Source organism: Egretta garzetta, unplaced genomic scaffold (genome assembly GCF_000687185.1).
Source record: "Egretta garzetta isolate BGI_Z169 unplaced genomic scaffold, ASM68718v1 scaffold354, whole genome shotgun sequence".
Classification (NCBI taxonomy): Eukaryota; Metazoa; Chordata; class Aves; order Pelecaniformes; family Ardeidae; genus Egretta; species Egretta garzetta.
This window is the reverse complement of record NW_009259593.1, coordinates 770,211-795,209: the sequence shown is the minus strand read 5'-3', so window position 1 is coordinate 795,209 and position 24,999 is coordinate 770,211. Positions and strand designations below refer to the sequence as shown.

At 37.2% G+C, this 24,999-nt stretch overlaps 1 protein-coding gene across 1 annotated transcript in view; it reads left to right on the top strand.

Moving 5' to 3' along the window:
- LONP2 (lon peptidase 2, peroxisomal) overlaps positions 1-24,999 on the top strand; it is a 152,263-nt gene that overhangs the window by 13,083 nt on the left and 114,181 nt on the right. Inside the window, exon 4 of the mRNA XM_035893591.1 lies at positions 191-742. Coding sequence (XP_035749484.1) covers positions 191-742 — 552 coding nt within the window. The remainder of the gene's footprint in view (positions 1-190; positions 743-24,999) is intronic.

Genomic DNA, 24,999 nt, shown 5'->3' with positions numbered 1-24,999 from the left:
GAGCAAGCTCCAAACATGCCCTAACTCCTGTTCACCTTGCCAAATAACCGAAGTCCAGAACTCGACCGGGGAGGAGAAAAACACCACCAGACCTATTGCCGTGCTTACTTTTAAAGAAATGAAAAGGTAAGATGGGATCCTTACAAGAAAGAACCGACTAACACGAGCTGATGTGTCCCTCCCTTACCAGTCACCAGGGCCCCGCCTGAGATGGGCGGGAAAGCATGAGGCGCGGCTAGGTCTCGCGCTGGCCATCCTCCATTTTGGGAAGCGTGGCTTCGGCGAGCCCGAGGGAGCTTACCGGGAAGGGCCAAGTTCCTCCGGTTGGCGCTGGGCTGTGCCGACGCTCCCAGCAGCTCTCTGGGAAAGCCGCTTCGCCGGTGGCGGCGAGAGGGAAAGGTCGCCGCCCCTGCCGCGTCCGGCCGAGGTGAGGAGCCGCCCTCACTGCCGCCCTCGCCCTGGCGGAGCGGGAGGCGCCGCCCGTCGGGGCCGCTCCCGCCTGAGGATAGGGAGAGGCGCCGCCCTCGCGCCTGCTCTGCGCGCCCCCCTCGTGGGAGGGGAGGGAGGCGGCCTCCGCGGCTGTCCCGAGGAACCAGGTGAAAAGCTTTGTGCCGGCTGCCGTGTAGTCACTCTTTTCTTCCGGGCTGCGGTCCTTCTTTGGGCGCTGCTCTGGGAAAAGTTTGAGAGGAGAACATGCTTTATCTCAGTGACTGTGAGGCGAGGGAGCAGGAGCAACCCTGCGGTTTGGGGTGACCTTACTTCAGCCTCCTTTTTTAGGAACTCCTGCTCTAGAAGAGGACGAGGAGTCACTGGAGGTCTTCTGAGGAGGAATTCCTGTTTCTCCCCACTCAGCTAAGGAAGCACCCTGGGGGGATGGAAGGCAAAGCATGGAGGTGGGTGCTGAGCAGGTGAAGAAGGGGACGCTTTGAAGCGGTGCTGGTGCACAGGCTGAGGGGCTGCCCGCAGTCTGGAAGAAAGCATCACTGGGTTCCAAGCCCCACATGACCTCTCTTGGGAGCGTAGGGACTGGGGGCCTGTGATACATATGGTGGGGAAAGTAGAAATTTTACAAGATGAAATAGATGCATATGGTTTATATGGAGAGAGAAATTAGTAGAACAAAAGAAGAAAATGTAGGGACACTGATGGTTTATAACAGATATTCTAAGATGCTCTAATTCAACAAAAAGAGAGTTAATGTTTGTGTTTGCCACTTTGTAGAGTTAAGGAAAGCACTTTGTGTGTTTCATTTAAAGGATATAGACATCTAACTAAAAGTATTAGAGGTATTTAACTTAAATATCAATTTCAGTGATGTTCTTCATCAGTGTTAACTTTTTTCAAAATTTGTTATTACACCTTCAGACTGTGTTACCAGACTGCAGTTGCCAAAGCTTTTTGTGAATGATTACAACAGGTTTTACTAAACCAAAATTTCTATATGGCTCTTTAGTACCAGTTGCCGTGTATATAACATTCACTATTGCGACAGATAGAATAGTATGGGGGTCACAGAACTGTGAAGCAGTAGAAGAGAACAAATTGGAAATAATTATGCCAGATTATTTGGCACTGTATTCAAACCATAGTAAGGGTGACTCTAATATGTTGTAATTTTGGATCAAGAATGGGCTAGCTCGATCTCTTTAATAGTTTAGTCATCTACAAAAATCTATAATTTAAACCACTGAAATTTACTTGAGCATGTTATCATTCAACAGCAGATAAATTATGCTAATAGGATTATTGTTATATTAAAATGGTGCTAATTTGAGGCTTCTAAGAATACAGATGTACAGCTCAAATGTTGCATCCTCATTAGTCATGCAGTAAAACGTGACATAAAGTAGGTATTTTGTCATTGTTAGAAACAAAACGGCTTGAGTGAAGAATAGATTGCACATCTTTTAATTAGGGGAGGGGACATACTTGTCAGCGAAACAAAGTGGCTCATGGGAAAACAGTAGTGAGTAAAAGTAATAAGGGAAAGCTGTTGCCCATGAAAAAGGGGTGAGGGGAGAAATGTGAATCTCAGCCATATTGTTACTTGCTGGAAACAAAAACCATAATGCTACCACCTGTATAGAAAAAGCTGGGGTTTAGTGGGTTACCACCACTAGTGCAGAAATAATGCAGACAAACTCGTTGTCATCTCAAAGATGAATTTATTGATTTCCAACTCCAGAAAATAACGTGACTGCGCTTGAAGGAATAAGAAAGAAACTGCAGCTGTTAGGTCTATAGCAGTGAAAAAGGTCCTGGAGATCTGCTGCAGAAACCAATAACTTGAAATGGCATGGCCACATTTGTTTACTGATGCCTGGAAAATAGCTAATTCTTTCAGGGGTCATTTAAAAAAAGTATTTTGCTTTGTGGGGAATATTTTAGTACAAGAAATGAGCCACAAAGTAGTGTGCATTTTGTTTTCATGAGTATTCTAGCAGAACCTTTCGTAAATCTGTTTTGATTTATAAAGCAATAGAACAGTTTGAGAAATGTGTATGCACTAAATATTTTCACAAAATTGTAACCAAGCTAAGCAGATTTTGCATTAGTTCTGTTCCAGGCTACTTAGTGTTTATCCTTGAATAAGCAACCTATTTTAATGAACTCTCACCACACTAATATTAGCATTGTTTTTCAAGAATGAATTGAAGGGTGTGCTGGTGTAGCCGCTACATCCTGTCCTCATCTGTCCTATCACTGGGCAAGCTGTGCCTGCGAATAAGGGTATCACAGACTTGACTTGGAATGTCAGTTTGTAACACTTTAAAGTGTTACTTTTAACACTGAATAGATGGGTTATCTTTGAGGAAATAAGTAGAGGAAGAAAAGATACAAGTATCCTTTATTCATGGATGAGTTGTCTGTTTAATTTTCGTTAATATCTTGGTAGTCTTTCGCCGATAAAACTTTTTCCCCCATGATGAAATTTCATATGCACAATTGCCATTTGGAATACTAGATAACTGGAAAAGGGATACTATAATTAACGTTTCATATTCTAATTTAGCCATGGGTAAGTTTTTAATTGTTCTACAATAAGACACATTGAGTAAATATGTAATATAATTAAAAAGTACAAAACTGCTTTCAAACTTCGGAAAAAGTGGAAGCATGCTTTTATTTTGTATTTAAAACTGATTTTTCTATATGTGCACAGTGAAAGTCTGGATAAATGTAACATTTGAAATTTTGAAAGCAAGTGAGTACTGGAGTACACTTTGAAAACACTTGATACATCTGCTGTGCTAAATGATAGATTTTTACTGTATGGATACAGCTGTGTTAACTTGCATATTTTTATGACTCTTCATTTTGGTAGGATGCTACTGGCCATTAATCCTTGAGCTGCAGTTTTTGATTTCTGTTGCTTTTCCCTCAGGCAGAATTAGTATTCTGGTGGACATCTTAGGATGTCACCTCTTGTAGAAATTCAGATCTGAATTTCCTTGATCAAGATGACTGTTGAAATAAAATTGTTAGTATCCTATATGAACTATGTGATCTTCCAAAAACCTCCATTATCTGTCAGCTTCCCTGGATGGAAAATAGTTTTGATGGGGAAGCTCTTGCTCATGGTACTGCACTGTTGTTTTCCTTGTTACTCTTGATTCTAAGAATAAAATCTGTGTCTGTTATTCATGATATGTCAGGTTTAAATAAGAAAAATGGGACAAACAGAAAACAAGAGATGAAATAGATTTTTCTGCCTTTATTTTCATACCAAATCTCTTTTGAAATTGGTATTTCAAGTCTGTTCTCTTTGCCTTTGGCTGCCATTTTAGATGAATTATCTAGCAGTTGTTGCACAGGCATAAATCAGTTCATTGTAGTAATCTCAGATCTTTCATGTATTTTGGCAAGCTAGTTGCTGTTCCTGGATAGTCTTGAACAGAATATACTTTTCAGGTTATTCTAGGAAGGACATTTTTATCATTCAATTCAGTACAATCATTCTTTCAGATTTGCTAGCTGGATGTCTTGAACTTGACATTTTCTCCAAACTTTGTTGGAAGTATACTTAATGACCTTTAACCTTTGTTGAAGGGTTAGTCTAAACAGATGTCAGTTGTTAGCCACCATTTAGAATCATTCAGGTGCTTAGAACTGATTATTTCACTTGTGAATATTGATGGCTTTCTCCTTGACAATTGGGATGGATAAGATTTCCTTCACTTAAACAGTTCAAATAAAATTCTTTGGCTGTCTCACTGGTAAATATGAGACAACTATGTTTTAATATCTAAATTCTTCATATTTTCTATACAATAAATTAAAACATACAACACTTCACCTCCAAATTACTGAAATATTGTTGTTAATTTGAATCAGTTTTTATATTATTACTGTAGTTAAACTACACATTAACTCAAAACTGTTGCGCTTGCAGATAGCATATACTCCAGCTCCCATTTATGGAATTGTTGTTATCCTTGAGGTTATGGGCCCAGCTTGCACCTAGAAGCTCGTTTTAGATTAATTTGCTCAAAATGGTGTTATGTTTCCTTGCTATGTGGCTTACGCAGCTTGTGAGTTTTCATTGAGCATCTCTTTGTTTTGGTGTATGTTTCTAAAACTGAATAAATATTTGTATTATTTTAAGTATTCTAGAAGTAATGTTGCTGTTGGGGTGAAATAAAACAATGCTTGGCATACCTTTTAATTATTGTTACTCTGTTCTGAAATTATTTTTTGAGTGAGTGTGGTTTTTTGTTTGATGCAAGTCCTGCTGTGTCTTCCTGTTTAATCTAGGAAATTTATGAGAAGTGAGAAAGAGTAAAGATCTTTGCCAAGACATTTGTACTGGGATGTGTATGGCAGCAGCATCCCTGTCTTGTGATCCAGCTAATCTATGTCAGCCTATTGCTCGAGTGACTCGGTGCTGTTGATCTTGCTGTTGAATCCAGCTTGTTTCAAAATCTTCAGAGAGTGTTTCCTTTCTGAAAAACATCCAGTTTTACCTCTTGTGTTTAGTATTTAAAGGAGAAAAATAAATGAAATTGTAGTAACTTTGCATGTTATTTTGTATAGCTAAGACTTAGAAATATCATCTGCAGGAGAAGGCTTATTTTGCTCATCTCTTGGTAAAGATAAGTGTTAACTATTCTTTTTATATGAGGCACTGTGACAGCACATTAAAATAATGTAATACATTGGGTATCAAGTGGGTTTCTGGTCCAAGTTCATTAATGTATAGATCATTTTAAGTATATAGTGTTTAGGATATGCAATGATATCTATTAAAAAAATTATTTGACATAGCTATGTTTTAGCTAATTTATTTTCCAGAGGACCTTTGTTTAATAGGGGTAATTGTTTTGTGTGTGCTTGCATGTATGTGTAGCTAAATAATACAGTGCAACAGTTTTGCTTACCTAACTATACAGCTTTATCCTGTTATATTTTAATCTTGTGATGCATGATATCCTCAAATCTGAAAATTTTATCTCTAATAGTCACTGTATGAATATACTGCATCACTATTAGCGTATTATACCAATTGTTACCTCCCACATTGGGGAAAATTATTTTTAGGGAAGGCAGAATATGTTTTTAACACCTGTACTAATCCCTTTGTTTAGAATGACCTTTAACTTCTACGGTTGGTTTACATCTATTATACAGTTCTTGATCCCTGCAGAGTGATGAGTAGTCCCACTTGATCTCAATTGTGTGCTGAGAATGGCTAACAACTGCTGGGCATGAAATGGTGCAAAGATCCCAAGTGACAGTAAAACTGCAATTACTTTTTATGAATTTATCAGAGATAGTTTTAAATTGTAGTATAGGCTAATACAGTAAAGATGAATTCTTGTGACTTTGGAGTTCTGTTGGAGAAATTATTTTCCTCTATGGCTTAGCAACAATGTTGGGAAATTCTGTTTGGCCTTCACTAAAGAAAAAGTTTTTGGACTCTGTAATCCCAAATTACATTAAGATGTGAACCTTTTGGCTACAGGAAAGCTTGTTTTACAGCAAATTTGTCAAAGAAGATTTTTATTTTGCAAAATAAAAATCAGATCTGGGCATCCTGTTTAGCTATGGGATCTGGGAATAGTTATTCAAACAGTTACCCCATTGATAAACAGTTTTCTGTCTGATGGCTGAGCTGTCTTTAGGTAATGGGGACTGTGGGATTCTGTCCTTTCAGGGTCCCTGTTGCAGTTCAGCAAAACCCAAAGATGTTGTCTTGTGTCTTTTTTGCATAGCAGTTTCATTAAGTAGGCTTGACTACTGGTTTGAAGTAGTAATCTTGCTTTTTGAATTTATTGTAGTTTATGTCAATCTTACATTTAACAATTTCATCAATAAACTCATGTAGCAGTTTCATGTTAACAAGATGACCTCATTATTCAATAGCTTTTTCCCCACATTTTGACAAAAAAAAGGCCTATCTATATTGCTTTCCTATTTACATATGCATATTCTTTCCTACCTTTCCTTTTCCAGTTTGAGCAATTCAACAGCTTAAACACATTTAGAACTGTAAAATCAAGGCCTGGCCCTACAGTTTCTAGCCTCACCTGGTTTTTCTGCTCACCTGCTATATTCTTCTTGTTTTGATGCAAGCAATTCTGTCAAATAACTTCAATCCTTATCCAAGTTTTATTTTTTAACTCACCTTAATCAATATGATGGAACAATGCAAACAAGTTAGGAAAACCATGAGGGTAGGTTCAGTTGTTCGTTCTTTTTTTAAATGCCAAAATGCTTTTTCTGCCTAAACATTTTAATGAGTGTTACATAGACCTGAGGATTTTCTGATTTTTTTTTTCCCAAGTTTTTAATTTATTCTCCAAATAAGTGTCTAACTAATATTTCACAAATAGATAAATATAGTGGAGTATTGCATCTTGGCCAAAACTTACTGCTTGCTTCAGTCTTCAGTGGGTTTAAATATTATTTGAAAAATCTGGGTGTAATCAAATTTCATGTAAAATGTCAGTTCTCCATGGAAAAAAGAAAATACGATTGTAATCAGATTTCTTAAAATTGCTTTAACTCTAACAATGTTTACCTTGCAGAATTCTAAGGACACTGGCCAGTCCTCAACAGTGAGCAGGGTACCCAGTGCTGTCTGTACCAGATAAAAAGGTGGAATTAGTGCATGAGATGCACAGTAGGCATGGAGTCATAGCTAACATCTGCATGAAATCAGAATTTAAAACTGTTATTTGTGCAGAAGGCTATTTTGGATACTGTGAATGGAAAAACAATTCACTGAAAAGTAAATCTTTCAAGTACAGTTCAGAGAGTAAGGATTCCAAACTGAGATCGTTCCCAGTTTCTGTTGAATCCTGTGATGCAGCTTGAGTCTTCAGACAGTGGGTAATTTGACAGGCTCTGAAAACTGTAGTATCCAGGGCGGATAGAATGAATTAAAAGCATCAACCTTAATTATGGGGGTTTTTTTGCTTTTGTGAATATAATTTTTGTAGTTTAATGTGATCACTGCTACTCTTAACATCTGTAACGATAACTGTATAGATTAGAGTCGTTAAGTACTGAGGAAAAGGGCATTTAGCTCAAATTATAATTGTCTTATTCAAGTTCTTTTTTTGAAGGCATTCTGTCAGAACAGCTAGAAAGCTGAACAAAGAATGCATCTGAGCTGAATGTTGATTGCAATTAGAAAACTTTGTGGCTAGCATGTATTAATTGGAACTTCTGCTGAAAATGATTTCACGTTAACAGTTTTTGTCAGTAACAGTATACTTGAATTCCGTTGGGCTGTTTCTTTGATGTATGAAGACTGGCATTTTTAGTGTTTTAGCCATATGAAGAACGTTATCCTGAGAGGATAAAGTGCTTTTAATATGTTTGGGTTGTGTTGGTTTTTCATGAGTTGTTTTTGTTGAGTTTTATTGGGGTTTTGTTAGTTTTTTTTCTAATCACTTCATTGCAACTACTTTTTCATTTACAGGCTTTATTGTTGGAGAATTTGCATAGGGAGTTAATGGAATAGCATATTTAATGCCTGGCAGTAAAGCTGAAGTGTGAATTGTCAAAGGTGAAGCTTTTAATGTCAGAGTGGCTGCAAAAAAACAGGATTACTGAGAAGCTGGATGGTCTGGCTTGGTGTCTAAAACAAGCTTCTACAAACACAGCTATGGCATCTGAGGTATACATTGTGCCTAACATAACTGTGCTGACAAAAGCTGCTTGCTCTACACTTGTGCTACCAAAAATAGGGTTGTGATGATGTGGCTAATTACAGCTCTCTCATATCTGTGATAAATGAGCATCACACAGATCAAGATGAGATCTTGAGATATTATAAAGTGAGCAAGGCTCAAGAATTTGAATACCAGAAACTGTATTATTAATTACCTTATGTTAATAGCTTTGAAATATGTTCTCAGGGTTTTCTTGATACTGAGGTATATATGATTCAGGTATTCCTACTATTCCATGTGTAATAATACTACTGCAATAATAAAAAGGGGAGAAAAAAAGTCGTAGATGGGACCAGATTGCCTCTATTTTGGCTTGATATTGATTATTGATAGTGATGCAAGTTCTGTATAACTTCCGTGATGCTCTGTGTAAAGCCAGGCTAAGACAATGTTATGGCTACCATTTAGCTTTCAGTAGAATTATTTTTAAAAGATAATATAAAATAATTTTAAGTGCATTGTTAGAGGGAACTTGTGAATCCAAGAAAATGTTACTGTTCTAACCCAGCAAATAATTCGCAATGTAGTCGTATTCTAGCTCCTTATGCTTGAAGTGTTAAGAAAAGATTCTGTTTCTTACCTTAACTGAGCCTTAGGGTCTCCATGTTGTGGAGACATGTATAATTTATTATTGTTTATTATCTACATCCTCTCACCTCCATGACAATGATATAGTGAGAATTGTGAAGTAATTTAAGAAAGAGGTCTCATTCTCTAGAAAAGACTTCTTGCCTCCTAGAATGACTATTTGCTGCTATGGTCAGAAAGCATACTTCAAATCAGTCTAAGGCAGTTTCATATTATACCTCCAAAGTGACCTTGTGACAGATTCATTTTCCCATGGTGTCTTTTCTAGACTTGACTCGGTTCATCCCTGATGATGAAAATTATTCAGAACCTTGGAGCTCGTCAGCACAGATAATTGAGTGCATTAAGCTAGAATATGAAATGCAATGTCCTAGTTAATCTGCCAGCTATCTTTGCCACATACTTAGTCTGCAGCAAGAAATCTTGCAGGTAGGCATTTTTGGGTGTGCTAGGAGAATGTATGTGAGGTTGGTACAAAGTGGCTTGTACGCTGTCAAGGCATGCAATAGTTCACAGCACGGACTGTTCCACATTAGACAAATCCTTATTAAGTAACAATACACATACAGTCTTAAGAGCTTTTATAAAATAATTTGCTTCTAATATGTACAATTATTAAAAAATAGTATGTAAGCCTTAAGTCTTTGAGAAATATTTTTTCCAAGCATGATTCCAAGAAAAATTTTAATATGAAGACGGTACTTAGTGGAATTAATAATTCTACTGATAAATGGTAATATAAAACACAACTCCTTGTGCATTTAATATGCAGAAAACCTTTTATTCTTTTTGTTTAGAAGATCAGATATAAACAAGCAGCTTCTAGTATAGTTTTCTCTTTCCTTGAAGCAAATTTCTATATATGTAGAAGTTCTCCAGAACTTGTATACAGCTGCACTGCAGATGACAGGCTTTTCCAGGGGCAAAATATGTTTGCTTTTTAAAGATGTTCTTTCTACAGTATTAAAGTAAGCTTAACTGTGATTGCTTTAGAGTAATGAGCATGTTTGTTTATTACAATACAAAACCAACAAAGGTTAATCCAATGGTTGAGCATGCTATACGAGTTTGAGTCGGTTTCCTAGTTCAGTCTTGTCACAGCTCTCTTAATTTGTCTTATTCTAGGTGTGATTTTTTTGGTCTGTTGGCTATTCTAACTGCATTTTCTTGTGTAATCTATACCTTTAGCCTACATTTTCTCATTATTACAGCATCACTAACCTTGTAAAGAAGGTAAAAAGGCCAATAGTGTCATATTTTTGAAGACACTTGAAAGCAGCCTCTCAAATTTATATGATGACACTGATTTTGCATGATGAGATATAATGTAGGACAAGAGAACTAAAAAAGTGTTTCTTTTTTGAAATAGAGAAATGTTAGAAATGGAACTAACAGACTCTGCCTCACTGTCTTCTGCGTTACCTATTTCACTGCAACATCCATTTACAATACGCTACTAAGACAACTCCTGTCTTTAAGTGTCAGATCTTGTTTCTGCTGCGATTGGCAGGTAAATCTAGCACTGACCTTAGGTGACAATTTACTGCTTTTTAACCTACTATTTACAAGTAGTTGATGAGGATTTGAGAACCTGATGAGCATTCTGAACAGTGAAAACTAGTGGTAGAATAAGCATATCTTTAGAAGTAATACGTAAGTTTTTAAGAAAAGAACACAGTCAAAATATCTTGAGTCATTCCAGGTTCTGTCAACATATCCTTTTAATCTACATTGGAATGGAATCAAGTCACAGATTGCTCTGGCAACTTGGAAACTTAGAGAGCAATTTGGATTGATGTGTCCAATGTGCGCATGATGCATACACAATTTTAAGAAAAAGGTCTTGATCGTGAGGATATGAAAGACTGGCAGCAGTGAGGAGATAAGATTTGTACAGAATAACTAGACTATAGTTCAACACCTAATACAGGAGTATAAAATTGAAGAATGACTGGAAAGCAATTTTTCAGAATAAGATAATTTGACAGAACAATTCAGAAAAGTGGATCTGTTAGACATTGGTATATAAACTCTGAGTAGTAGGCTGCCCTCAGTGCAAAACACTATACTTCTGGAATGGGTTTGTTGAAGGTGAATGTCTAGAGATTGTGCTGTTAAATCGCTGTGTCTCTACTGATACATTTTTAATTTTAGACCAAGTTAAACAGTACTTCTGTTTGTATCATCAAGTTTTTACTGAGCTGATTTGTCTTTGAAAATCTTATTACTTTTTTATAATCATGCTTTAAAGTGGCTGATCTGTAGCATATTGTGATGGAAGCAAACGTAATGTTGGGGTTTTTTGTCATTAAGACTTTACTAGGCTTGCTACTAAAGAGACTGTTGTTCAGCTCATGAAGCATCCTTGGGTTAGTAGAGCTCATAGAAGCATTAACCGGCAGATTGCTCTGAGCTGTGCAGAGGACAGATTGACAGTATAAGGAAGGATGAGGGAGATAATACTGAAACCTAAATAAAATTTGTGTAGAAAGGGTGTATCACAAATTTTGCAGTTCTTGTTTGGAGAAAGGTAAGGGGTTTCATTCCTGGATTTGGGTGAATTTGTATTTCCTATGTCTGTATAGGACCGAACATCTGACTATGTGCTAGTCAAAGGTATTGATCCTTTTTTCTTAACAAAATTCATATAAGTAAACACAGAGATTTAAAATTTGCAATAATATTTGTTTAAAATAATACATCTTAAAATATTTGTGTGGATTTTTAGATCACTTCTGTTGCTGTTTTTCTGGAGTATTTGCTACTTAATTTTTTGTCGTGATTTAACCCAGCTGGCAACTCAGCACCACGCAGCCGCTCGCTCACTCCCCCCCCCTCCCTCAGTGGGATGGGGGAGAGAATCGGAAAGAAAATAAAAGGTTAGAGCCGAGCAGTCCCCGAGCCGCGAGCAGTCCCCGAGCCCCGAGCAGTCTCCCCGCGACCGACCGACCGAACTAACCGCCCCCCCCCAAGCATGACGTTATATTGTATGGAATAGCTCTTTGGTCCGTTTGGGTTAGCTGTGCTAGCTGTGCTGTACTCCCAGCTTGTTATGCACCTGGGCAAGCAGGAGAAGCTCAAAAAGTCCTTGAGTAGTCTGAGCACTACTTGGCAACAGCTGAAAACATCAGTGTGTTATCAACATTCTTCTGGTACTAAATCCAAAACACAGCACTATGCTAGCTACTATGAAGAAAATTAGCTCTATCCCAGCTGAAACCAGGACATTTTTATTCTGTGCCTGGCTATTCTATCTTTTTTATTCTCTGTATGGATTGCTAAACTTGCCTAAATGTGAACAGTCCTAGAGAAATCATTTAAAGGGATTACTTCAATGTATAAGAGACTGAAGAGATAAATCTTACAAATTTTTAGACTCTTAAAATGTTTTCCTGTCATCCACTGAGGCTTGCCATGTAGGTGGGAACCTTCCTTTGAAGTACTTGTGTTCCTTTCTGATGGAGAGAACTGATCTAGATTTCTTTGTTGTCTGTGTCCATCTAACATAGTAGGAATTGGTCAAAGGAAAACTGAATGCCAAGTGCTGTAGTTGTATATGTGTAGGTAAGTGGAATGGCTGAGTGGGCTATTCTTTGTACAATTAATTTTACTCAGTGAAGAGAGAGTTCAGTTGTTTTTTCCTCTATACTTTAAGTCATAAAAGCCTGTGGTTTTATCAATGAGTGTTCCAAGTAATGTATTTTAAAAAACTATGATGCAGCAGGCAGAGTTGAACAGAAGGGCTGTTACACTGAGCCAGTGTATTCAAAGCATATTTCCCCCCCCCCCCCCCTCCCCCCCCCCCCCTACACTGAGCCAGTGTATTCAAAGCATATTTCCCCCCCCCCCCTTCTCCCCTGAGCCTCTGTATCTTTAAAGAGATATTAGGTATTTATTACTGGGGAATCTGAGTCTAAACTGTTATCAAGAGGCTTTGACAATGAAATCAACTTCAACAATGAAATCTTAGTTGGATCTTCCACATTTTTTTTCTCTCTCTCACAGCCCTCTATACCACAGTGTATTCAAAGCATATTTCCCCCCCCCCCCTTCTCCCCTGAGCCTCTGTATCTTTAAAGAGATATTAGGTATTTATTACTGGGGAATCTGAGTCTAAACTGTTATCAAGAGGCTTTGACAATGAAATCAACTTCAACAATGAAATCTTAGTTGGATCTTCCACATTTTTTTTCTCTCTCTCACAGCCCTCTATACCATAAACTCTCACATATACAATTAATACAGGCAAAAATGTAACAGCAGAAAAGGTTCTTCCTCCAAATTGCTGCTCCTTTGTAACACTGAACAGAAATGAACTTTTGTGATGAGAGCTTTTTGAGTGGAAGCTGGTAGTGAAAAGGCAAAAAGAGGATTTATAGAAAGAGCAGAAACAATAATAATGTGGCAAAAAAGGTAAGCATTTGGTGCATATGAGAGAGTGAGTCTGAAAATATGGAAGAGAAGTTGGTAAGACTACAAGACAAAATAAGAGAGGGGAATAAAGCCTTTAGAGCTATTTAATGAGAAAATACTTGGAATAAAAACTGCAATAGGAAAAAGTTAGTTGTATCAGTAGCTGTGTTCTAAAACCATAATTGCACTGCATAGCTGGGGAGGGAAGGAAATTAACTCAATTCATTGTCTTGATGATAAACTTAGCAGATGGGCAAAATGAATACGTAATAAATTGTGCTTCACTTCTTACATAGACAGCAGTTTCATGAAATATAACAATGTTCTGCATTTTCTCCATCTGTTTCTACAAAAATAAATTTATTTCTTCTGTTTTCCTCACTCCTTCTTCAAAACATTATTTGATTTGAATATCATCTAAACTTGAAGGAAATGGTCCTTGCCAGAAGAGGTCTCGGTCAAAGCCTTGTCATCAAAGGAAAGATGTGCCAGTATGGGATTGTACCCCAAAAGTTTATACAGATACAGTTGCAGAATTTTGAATTGTCGAAACATACTATGTAATTTATTAACACATTTGGGTTTGGCTGGTTTGTGTTTCATTTAGGAGAATAAGCTTCAGTGTCATAGGTGATTTTTCTCAATCTATTTTCTAAAGAATGCACAGCAGGGTTTGTAGCTTTACTCGCACAACTAAAGTTTTTATCTAATTGATGAATCATTTGTAGGAGCACCCCTGGTATCTGATAAATGTTCATAGAAATTAAGTTTTCCTTTATGCTATATTTACATGTTGACGTATAGCAGTACAATTGATCTGCAAGTGTTTCAAAAAAAAAAAAGAAAAACAAACCAAAACCCCCTATAATTTATCTTGATATCATACTTGGTTTCCTCTCGCATCCATCTCTTTATAGAACTCTTTCTTTAGCCCATCCTTCCACACTAATTTGGAATCGGAAAAAAACTGGTTCAGACTTCAGATGTATTGATTGTATTATTATGTGTAATTAGTATTCTGCTGCTGCACTTTTTTATTTTTGTTTAATTACAGCCATACCTGGAGGCATGTTCATAATAGGGTTTGTTCTTTGACTGTTCCAGGTATGCATGTTTCTTGCTAAAAGATACTGGAAAGGTCCAGAAAATCTTTTGTAAGCAGTTCACAATGAGGATAGGCTAGGTGTGATTTATGCAAATGATGTATGAAATTCAAGTAGCTGACTGCATGAATTATCATACCAAGCCCTAGTGGTGGTCCTAAACACGGTTTTCTGCAGTGGCTAACATCAGGTTCACCATCAGTGAAAGGTGCAGAAGCCATTCACTCAACATGTGTGAGAGAATCCTTGTTGGGGTTATGTGAAAGACTTATGAAAGCAAGTTATGCAATTTCTTAAAAGCTTTTAAAATTAATTATGATCTTAGTTGTAAAGGGTTGTTAACCTAAAGAAGAAAGTATTGTTAAACAAGTTCTATTTCTCAGAATTTTGTGAATGTATCACTCTAATTAAAAATACTGTGCCTGGAGGAACTGGAAAATTTTTTAAAATATGGATGAAGTTTAGCCATGCAGATAATTTAATTAAATGCAAAACCTTTTACAGTATCCGTTAGCATTTATATGTGCTCTGTATTCTGTCCGAACAGATTTAGATTTTTTTTGCATCAGTTTCATACCGTGTATCCAAAAAACCAAATGGCTAAGAATTGCCTAGTGCCCGTCATTGCTTACAAAAGATTTCGTCATTGTTTTATTATTCCTCCAAAAGAAGTGCAAAACACTCAGAGAGATCTGGTGTTCAGATTCACACATTCCTTACCTGTCTCCTGCAAGTATATACAGCTGCTTCCCTTCCTCTTCAGATTCCCTTTACTGTGTACTGCTGATTGCAAAGGAAAGATTTAAGTGCCAGAGTCTCATTGCAACATATGTAACTTTTTACTTCAGTGACAGATTCAACCATCCTTTTACTGCCATTTCGATGTATATGGATTTAATTTATAGGAATCTAGTCCAAAAACCTGCCTTTTGGAAAGAAAAAAAAAAAACTTAAAAGGTCACTTGATAAAAACTTACTGTTCAAAGCATTGAAGATTAAAAGTATTTAAACTTAGGAAGAAATGGAGCTGTATTAAGAACATATTTTATAACAGGAAAACAGAAATATATGTTTTTCCTCAAGTAAATGAAAATTTGCCTGTTGTCGTTCTCCATTTCCATTGAATTCACTTCACTGAATTTGTAATGAGGTCAGAGGTTTGGCTGATGCTTTATTAAGCACAGTACATGGCCCTGCCTCGTGGAATTTAAGAATTGTAAAAATTTAATGTGGTAAGTCTATTTAAAGTTTTAATTCTATGTTAATAATAAGACCATAAGGAACCCAGAACTAAAATCAGACTTCACATTTCGATTAATTGTGTGGTAAATCAAAGGAGAAAGTGAAAAATGACCTTCACTGAGTGTGCTTTGCTTCCCCTTTGGGAAAGAGAGGAATCAATTGATTATTTATTTTTTTCCCCTCCCTGTAAGAGGAAAGACTAATATTCATGTGGAGAAGAGGGTTTTTTTGTTGCTTCTGAGAAGTAATTGTGCACTTCAGATTTGAATGTTTTATAATAGATAAGAGGCTTTTTGTTCCAGATTGGGCAGTTTTATGTAGAAGATGACGATCACCTAACAACTGGGGAACCAGTGTGGTAGCTTTCCATAAGTACCCAAAAGTGACCCTTGTGCCTTCATTGCTCATGTTGAGAAGAGGGGAAGAACAGAACTATAATGTTTGTATTTGGTTAATTTTTATTTTTGTCATTGATCTGGAAGCAAAACAGCCCCCAAGATATTGTGGGGCCACAGTCCACCCTGTATTTCAGTATGATCTGGTGCAGTGGTTGTTTTAAATAATGCAAAATAGCTCATTTTTGTTTTTTGGTTTGGTTGTTTTTTCTTTTTTTTAATGGTTATTAAAAACTATGAATTTCATCTTTGACTTTTAATCCGTTTTCACTCTTGGGTAGTGTTTACAGTACGGGACATCAGTATAACACTGATGGTTATATAATGGTTATAGCTCACATGACAGTGTGGAGAAAGCAAAATACTCAAGATAATTGGACTGCCTGTTTGCCCCCATATATAATTCTGTTTGGCTTAACTGTTGTATCTACGCTTCATGTGAGAGGCTGTCAGGGTCACCACGAGGTTGTGTATCACTGCTCCATTTATTTTTGGACTATACAAGTGACAATCTTTTCTGGATTTGCCTTTGGGTTTTGGATATCATTCTAGATTTCCTAATAGCTGGCTGTTCATGTGATGATCTCACACACTAACTGCTTCTTCAGAAGTCCCATATTCGACTTGAACTGATTGATACATTGATAACCTGAAAAGTTAGTATGTTTACTTGACTCTATTCACTTGTAATTCTTAAAATGTGGAATATATATTTGGTACAGCTCTGTAAGAACTATATGTGTAAGCAATATCATACTTCCATTCATTGGGGTTTTGGTGCATAACAGCTCCATTTGTATGTCACATTTTATCATACTTCATTAGTGTCATATGAGTACCAGTCAAATGGTGGAAACAGTGCTGCTAAAGCTGTTCTTTATCAGTGTCTACAAACCAAGGAAATGGTGCTGTTAAATGGATTCATAATGGCTGTTGTGGTCAGTCACATGAGGAGGTGGTCTGTCCAAGTCATAAAGGATCATATGACAGAGAAAAACATATTCCATAAAAGAGTAAGAGTAGTGATGGTGGTTCTTGTTGCTATTTCAGTATAGCATCTTGAAAAATCTTACTGCTGGATTTTGATGATCCAGACGAGTCTGTCTGTGTGACTACAGAAGTTCCTTACGACTTCTCCAAAAAGTGGAGTGTCAGTGAGAAGGATATGAAGCTGGAGCTTTGTTTTCTTTGAGGTACAGTATCTTAGACATAGATATGTATCTTGGTTTTATGTTGCTTGTTACATGGTCCTAAAGTGAGGAGCTGTGAGCCAGGCTGTCTATTAGGGATAATCCTCTGGGAAATATGCTTAGAAAGGCACGATTGAGCGGTCTTCTCAAACTGTAATTTTTGAAGCCTCAGAGGCATGGGATTGGGTTGTAGGCATTGCGGGTGGTGCATACACAAGTGAAGCTCAGTCAAAGCTTTTAAATAGTAATTGGGATCTTAAAAAGTCCCTGCCCATTGCTTTAGCCACAAGATAAAACTTTGTTATTTTGTCTTTATCTTATGTCAAATATTTGCAGCAATAAAAGTTTACAGAAACATCAAATAACCAAAAGATACTCATTCCTTTAGAAGTACAATGTAAATAGATATTTTGTAACTTTTTGAAAAATACAGGAGTAAAAAAATTTGACACTGGAAATTTAGAAGGCCCAACTAAATTCTTCTCATCTGTTCTGCTAGTTCATAATTGCTTAATGTTACTGTGTATTGTCTATTGATCTGAGCTTTCTTAAGAAATCAGTCTTTCAGCATTCCTCTCTAGAAAACCTCTGTATTTTTGTAGATTTCAAGGATGGGAAGACTTGTGAGGCTAATTTTTTTGTCTCTTATGATTTATTCCATTCCAGCAAACTGCACCAAAATCTTTTTCCTGTGATACTGATCCTCAGAGAACAATAGAAAGTACTTCAGAAGTCACAATTCTAATATTCTCATTTTTATACTCCTTAAAATTTTATTTATAACTGAATTCCAGCTAATTCAACTTCAGTATCTCTTCTCACGAATCTGTGCCTTTCTCTGGATTGTTTATAGTGTATTTTCTTGGCAAAATATTTTCCAGAACTGTGCAGTGTGTTCTGGTCTGATTCCTCATGATGAAAATGAAAGGTGGTTGTAGGGTAGTATTAAATATGTGTATCATTTAATGAGTATTTCCTTTCTGCATTTTATTTTCTTGCACCTTTTTTAGAAAGTGCAGATTAATTCTGGTGTAAGAAAAATGCAAAATATTACATACTTTTCTGACTTTCAAGCAAGATCTTTGTATAAATCTGCATAAATCAGGTTATTAAAAATATCTTGGTTCATTCCAGCTGGGTTAACTTTCTTATTCCTGGAAGTACTGGACACCTTTATTAGAAAAACGTGAATAAGGATTAACTCGCAAGTACTTGCTAGTTCTAGAGAAGCTCATAAAAATGAAATGAGCTTTTCATTAGAAAACAAGGTTTCCTTTTTTTAGATAGGAAATACTGCAGTATATGTGTGTGTGTGTTGAGTGCAAGAGAAATACTATACAATGATTTTTCGGTGATAACCAGTGGAGTACTTTTTAATAGCTATGCAGAAAGAAACATGATTGAGAATCCTAGAACATTATTGAAGTTTTCTGTGTGAGTCTGTTGAGAAAGTATTTAGGTTTCATTATAGGTTGCATTTGAATGCCTTTGTATAGATCTGACCTATTTTAAGAAATTATAAAATAAATTATATACCTGTACTTACTCTGTAAATGAAACAGCTTTTTTGATTTTATTGCTTTTCATCAGTCAAAAAGGGCAATGTTTCAATGTGCATAGAATGCATCTTGCCATGCGTGAAATATATCTCATTTACTGACTTTCAAAGATTTTTTTTTTTTCCTTGTAGAAAATGAGCGTTTTCGTTTTGATGCACATTATTATCGGAAATTCTGATATTGTTCACTGGATACTTGTTTTTTGAAACTTGTTTTCAGGTGGCCTGTATAGTGTATTATTTCAACGAAAAACTCAAGGTGCCATGGCACAAAGATAAATACCACTTATGCAGCTGATGTCAGATGTTAGAGGTAACTGAAACAAATTTATTTAAACTGCATTGTAACTTGCTTGTCTTGCCATTTCCAAAAGAGCAAAGTGTACTCTTAAGAGTCAGGTTTTGTTGCTTCAATCTCTCTTGATAATGATTCTAATTAGTGTTGTGATAATTAGATACAGATGGTTTGCAGGTGGGGAATGCCAGGTTTAATCTTTTCAAAATTGCTCAATGTCTCACTTGTTTCACAAAATAAAGAAGCTCTATAGGGCCCTGACCAAAAGCCTGTTGGTAAACTGAAAGATTCCACATGATTTCATGAGCGTTTAGAATAGACTGTAAATTCCACTGAGTTTTTTGATAGTAATATCTACTTTGCAGAGCAACTTGTGTAATAGTCAGTATTCAGAACTGTGTGAAAACACCATCTTGAGGAGAAATGCTGTTCTAGATGAGTTACGTTTATGTAATCTTCCTCTAATTGTACTCTTTCTCCTATGCTGCTCAGTCCCCAGGGAAAAACTTTCTCCCTATTCGTTCTCATCTTTTGACAAGCTAATAAATTACTTGGTCCAAAATGCATGAGGGATTACATGAAAATCATCTTCAGCATAGTTTCCCATGGAAATAGTTGTGTATACTATGTATCTTTTAGATACTGAAATCAGTATTAATTGAGCTACTTTGTTTAAAAGTGGTGACAGAATTGCAATGAGAAGATTTCCACTGTCTTGGGTGAGGGGGGAAAAAAGAAAAGACAAAGCTATTGTTAAGTCCTTACCTCATTTCCTAAGACAAAACACTTTGCAATTTTGTGCAAAGAAAGTGTGTTTAGATATTTTGTTCATCAGGTGTCACTTTATGAACAAGGTGAAGTGCGAGAAAGGACTGCTATCCAGAGTATGGCTGCATTTCTGATATTCTTGCTTGAAAGGACTTCAGTGATCTAGAAAATTTGAACACAGCCCATGTGCACATCCAAGCTTCTGTTCAGAGCACTTCTCGGATATAACAGAAAAAGTTTGCTGTTATAAAATGGCATTTAAAAAGCTAATTTGATTTTCTAATAATTAACCTAATTAAGCTTTGCAATACTGATTTATATGGTTTGTTTTGTAGTTTTTTATATCTGAAATTACTACTGCCTGGAAGGCCACACTTTGCAGAATCCATTAGTGTAAGGACTAATGATTTAACATGGCCTTTAAACTTCAGCGATACCATTGCTTCTTGCTAGTGTGTGCTGGCAGGACCCAGTCCTTTGGCAGTGAAATGACTCCATGGTACTAGCAAAGAACATTTAAAAAGGAAAAACAAAACTTTAAATGATTGCTAAATACCTATGGCATGATTAAGTGCCTCCAGTATCCTACAAAGACAGACATAGAATATTGAAGATCTGTCTCCTTGCTTTTGTCCTTAGGCACTACAGTATAGAGCAATCCAAAACCATCCTTACTAGAACTTAATGCTAAGAATGCAGCTCAAGAAACGTATCTCAATACATGTACTGCTGCTATAGATCTCTATATTAGCACACCATGATTTGTTGATGGTTACAGATGTGCACTTGATAAATAGTTGGCAGTTATAATTAGTTTATGGGCAATCCTAGTGTTGAGTAATATTTCTCTCAGCTAAGCTATTTCTTTGTCTTCCCATATTGTATTTGAAATACTGAAACCACACAAATAGGGGTACCACTCCTTCTTTTCTTGTTCCTTAAAGGCCACTTGTGTTCTGTTCTTAAATATACAAGGATGTTGAAGAGTGAATTTGGGATGTGTTTGTCTGAACTGAAATTGCCTTGCTTGCAATGCTTTGGACTCTTTATATTGCAAAGCCCTTTTGTCCGTTCTTGTGGTTTTATATGGAAGATAATAATTCTGCCTTTATTACGTTCTGGAAATGGCAAAATACTCTTGTCATAGGGTAGTCAGATCCAAGGAGGATCTTGCCCCAAGATAGTATTTCTGCTACAAGGCAGTATCTTAACAGATGGACTTCTCATTAGATGTTCATGTCACATCCACTAGGACTGTCAACTTTGGATTGAGAATGAAATTCAATTCTGGCTGCAGATAATTACTTCCTCACCAGGCAGAACTGTGAGATCAAAGATCAGAAGTCGAAACTTGTCAGGTACTTTTCGTTCTGTATCATTCCTTCTCCCCTCTTGGCTGTTGCAAATACCAAGACATTATGCAAATTCAGTTGCATTTATACAACTTCATATAAATCAAACATACTAAAAATTGCAGAATTTTAGATAATGCCAGGTATTGCCACAATCTAAAGAACAGGGAATACTGTCAGCATTAGGAAACCTTTATCTTGTTCCTCACTCTACCAAGAACTTTGCTTCTCTTGTATGAGACTTTCTCTTTTGTTCATCCTGTCAAAATAAACATTTTTCAGGCCTGGACTCTCTCTTACTTGTATATCCATGATGGAGATATTACTGTGATCACAGTGTAATGTTGCTCTGCCCAGGCTGGCTAGCCTGTGGGTGTGTAGATCTCGTCTGTCCATCTGTCTGTCTCGCTGTTAAGTATTGCAGCCAGAAACTCACTGAGAGCTATCTGAGTATTCTGCTGCTTGATAGATTTTGCAGCTTGCACTGAGTTGAATGATCCTGTAGCTAGTTTGCTACTGGTGTCTAAGCAACCCAGTTTAAAGCTAGCTCAGGTAGACTGGTAGTCAGAGAAGATAGTTGCACCCACTCAATTAAACATTTCATTTAACAAAGCTCTCAGCTTATCAATGTGTTAAGTCCAGACCTGGCTTATTGTTGTGTACATAATAAATAGGAGTGATATCCCAGGCTTAGGTGGATTGAAGGTTTGGGCCTTTATTAAAGATTCAGTAGTCCCTCTTGTAGAGCAAAGGACAAGTCACACTGGATTTCTTTGCAACAACTGTGAAACCACTTCAGTCCTTGATACAGAAAAAACTGACCTAAGGTCCCTAGTTGGGGATGTGTTTTATTATTTGGAATGCAAATAGTGGTTGTTTTTCTATATATTTTATCAATAGTTTTTATGGAGTTTTTTCTTGTTCCTCCTCTATTATCTCCCATTCTTTTCCATTTACTTCCATGCCCTGCAATACAGAAGGTATCTCATTGATCAAACACAGATGTTTTTCAAGGTTAAAAAAAAAAAGTTTAAACTGACTGACATTAAAGCATTCTACACTGTGTTGCAAGGTGGTCCAGGGAGACACCGTTAGCCTTGGAAAATGTAGAAGCTTAAAAATAAGCATTAATTTGGCAGGAGTTATAACCTAATTTATTTTATCCTGTACTAAATTTCATTGTGCAGCTGGCTGATCAGCTGTGGCCTGATGATGCCTGAGATGCACAGTGCTGTGCGATGGACCATATTTCCATCTTTTCCTTGACTGCCCTCATTCTCTTTTAGAATGCTTTGCTCCCGAGGGACAGAGGAAGGGCTGTTCTTTTGTTTTGGAGTGAATGTGCCTCTCCCTGGACTCCCACGCAAGAAGTAGACATTAGAGGATCTAACACAGTGATGTCAAGAAACCTGTAAACCTCCTAATTAGACATTTCTTAAGTGTGAAACAATCAAACTTGGGGTTCTGCCCACCTCCGGGGAGCAGGCAGATAGAGAAGCTGCTGTTTTGCCACTTCATTATCACCTAGTGCACGGAATAGGAAAACTCTGATGTCACCCAGTTGCTATAGCAACACCATCCTTGCTTATCTCTGTTTCTCTGGCAACAATCCCTTACTTTCTTCTCTATTCACACTCTGTTACTATAAAATTCCTTCATTGTGGTTTATATATTCACAGTTCTTTTTGGGTCATTCCTTAGATTCAGACTCAGTGTCTTCCTTATACAGAGGATTACTGGACTTCTGTCATTTCACATTAATTTTGGTAGCCTTTGAAACTGGAAAAGAAAACCAAACCATTTAGGAGGCTATAGTGAGGTGTGGTAATAGAGTTGTTAGAAATTAAGTTTCATTTTATAGGGTGTAGGATTCATTTAAGTCTGTAGGGTCTGGGTTTCAGGTTAGAGACCTGGGAGTCCTTGGGGGAGAGTTTAATGCCTGGGTCCCAATTGGCTACTCTCTCTCAGAAGCAGATAAAACTTACAGTCTGAAATCATGAGTACATAAGGAAAGCAGCCAGAAGTGATACGAAGGGCTGGAATTCTGTGAAGGGTTCCAATGTGTGTAGAATCAATTACAAGATAAGAGTATTTATAGAGAAGTTTAGATTTGAAGCATGTTTTAAGTTAGAAGGGACATCCAGAGGTCCCCATCTGTTCTAACCCCTTGCTCAAAGCAGATCTAATCAGATCAGGTTGCTCAGAAAAATTGTTCAGCTCAGGTTTTGAACACCTTCAAGAATAGAGACTCAAGAACAGAGATTCAAGAATATTTGACTGCTCTTACTAAAAAAAACTGTGGGGGCAGTGAGGGGAAGAATTTCCACTGTTCCAACTTGTGTCTGCTGCTTTGCACTTCTTGTCCTATTGTTTGTTGTGCACCTTCAAGCACAGTTCATCTGTCTTTTGCATCCTCTACCAGGTAGTTGTCTCCCTGACCATCGTGATGGCCCTCCGCTGAACTCACTCCAGTATGTCTTGTACTGCAAAGCCCCAAACTGGACATAGTGCTGCAGATGCAGTACACAAGTGCCAAGTAGAGGGGGAGGGGAAACCTTCCCTGGATCTGCTAGCGACAGTCTTATTAACAGCCTGGGATGTAGTTGGTTTTCTTTGCTGCAAGGGTGTGTTTCTTACTCATGGTCATCTTGGCCTCCACCAGGATCCCCAGCTTCCGTTCTGCAGAGCTGCTTCCCAGTCAGTCTCCAGCGATATTGTTGCATGGAGTAATCGCATCCTAGATGACAGGTTGCATTTGCTTTTGTTGAACCCTGAGGTTCTTGTCATCTCATTTTTCCAGCCTCCCTGACTTCCTCTAAGTAGTAGCCCTGCCATCCAGTGTATTGACCACTCCCCCTAATTTGTGGTCATCCACACACTTGCTGAGAATGCCCTCTGTACAGTCATCCAGGTTGTTAATGAAGACATTAACTAGATCCCTGAGGGAGCCATTTGTTGGCTGGCTGCCAGCTGGACTTTGTGCCTGACACTTCAAGCCCGGCAGTCCTGACAGTTTTCAACGTACCTTGTTGTCCACTTACCTAACTGGTATGTCACCAATTTGGTGATAAGGAGGCTGTGTCAGAGACCTTGATAAAGTTTAAATATACAACATCTGCTGCCCTTGCCTTGTTTGCAGGACCTGTCACCTCCTCATACTACGCAATGAATTGGAACAGGCATGATTAACATGCCTAAAGGCCTTAGCTACTAGGGACAAACAAAATAACTCTGAGAACCAGGAGGAGGCAAAACTAGGATCCCTTTACTTATTTCTCTCCCCTTCTCTATTTACTTTTTGGTTACAGTGGAGGATCTGGTTCAAGCACTTAGGAAAACCAGAGGGGGAAGAAAAAATAAAAAAAAAAGGAAAATGAGTCACTTTTTTATTATAACTAAAGTTAATACCAACCTAGAATTTTCAGAATAAGCTAAAGATTTTTATTCCTATGGCTAATAACTGAATATTCCTATTTTTTGTGTACTACTGATAATAATTTAATGATTTGGTAGCTGAAGAGAAGGTAAAAAAATCTTGATATTGTTGGTAGCAGCTACTTTAGTCATCCCTTCCCAAAGATCCATTTGATCACAGAGTTAGAGAAAAATCACCCTTGCTAACATTCATGTGAGTCTTTTGTGTAAGTATTCCTGTCCATTACAGTGAAAATTTATCACTCTATTCTACAAGTAGAATAACAATCTGCATTGCATTGTGTATCTGCAGAGACAGACATGTTTATGTTCATGTAATATAGTGCAATATTAATCATTGGAGAAGTAAAAGGACTATTCCTAAAGCTCTTATTCACAGCTTTTACGTTAGCTCTTTTCAGATTTATGGATTGCTAGATTCTGTGTATTTATGTATTGTGTCAGCACTGGAGCAGTTTATCATTTAACACTTATCTCACT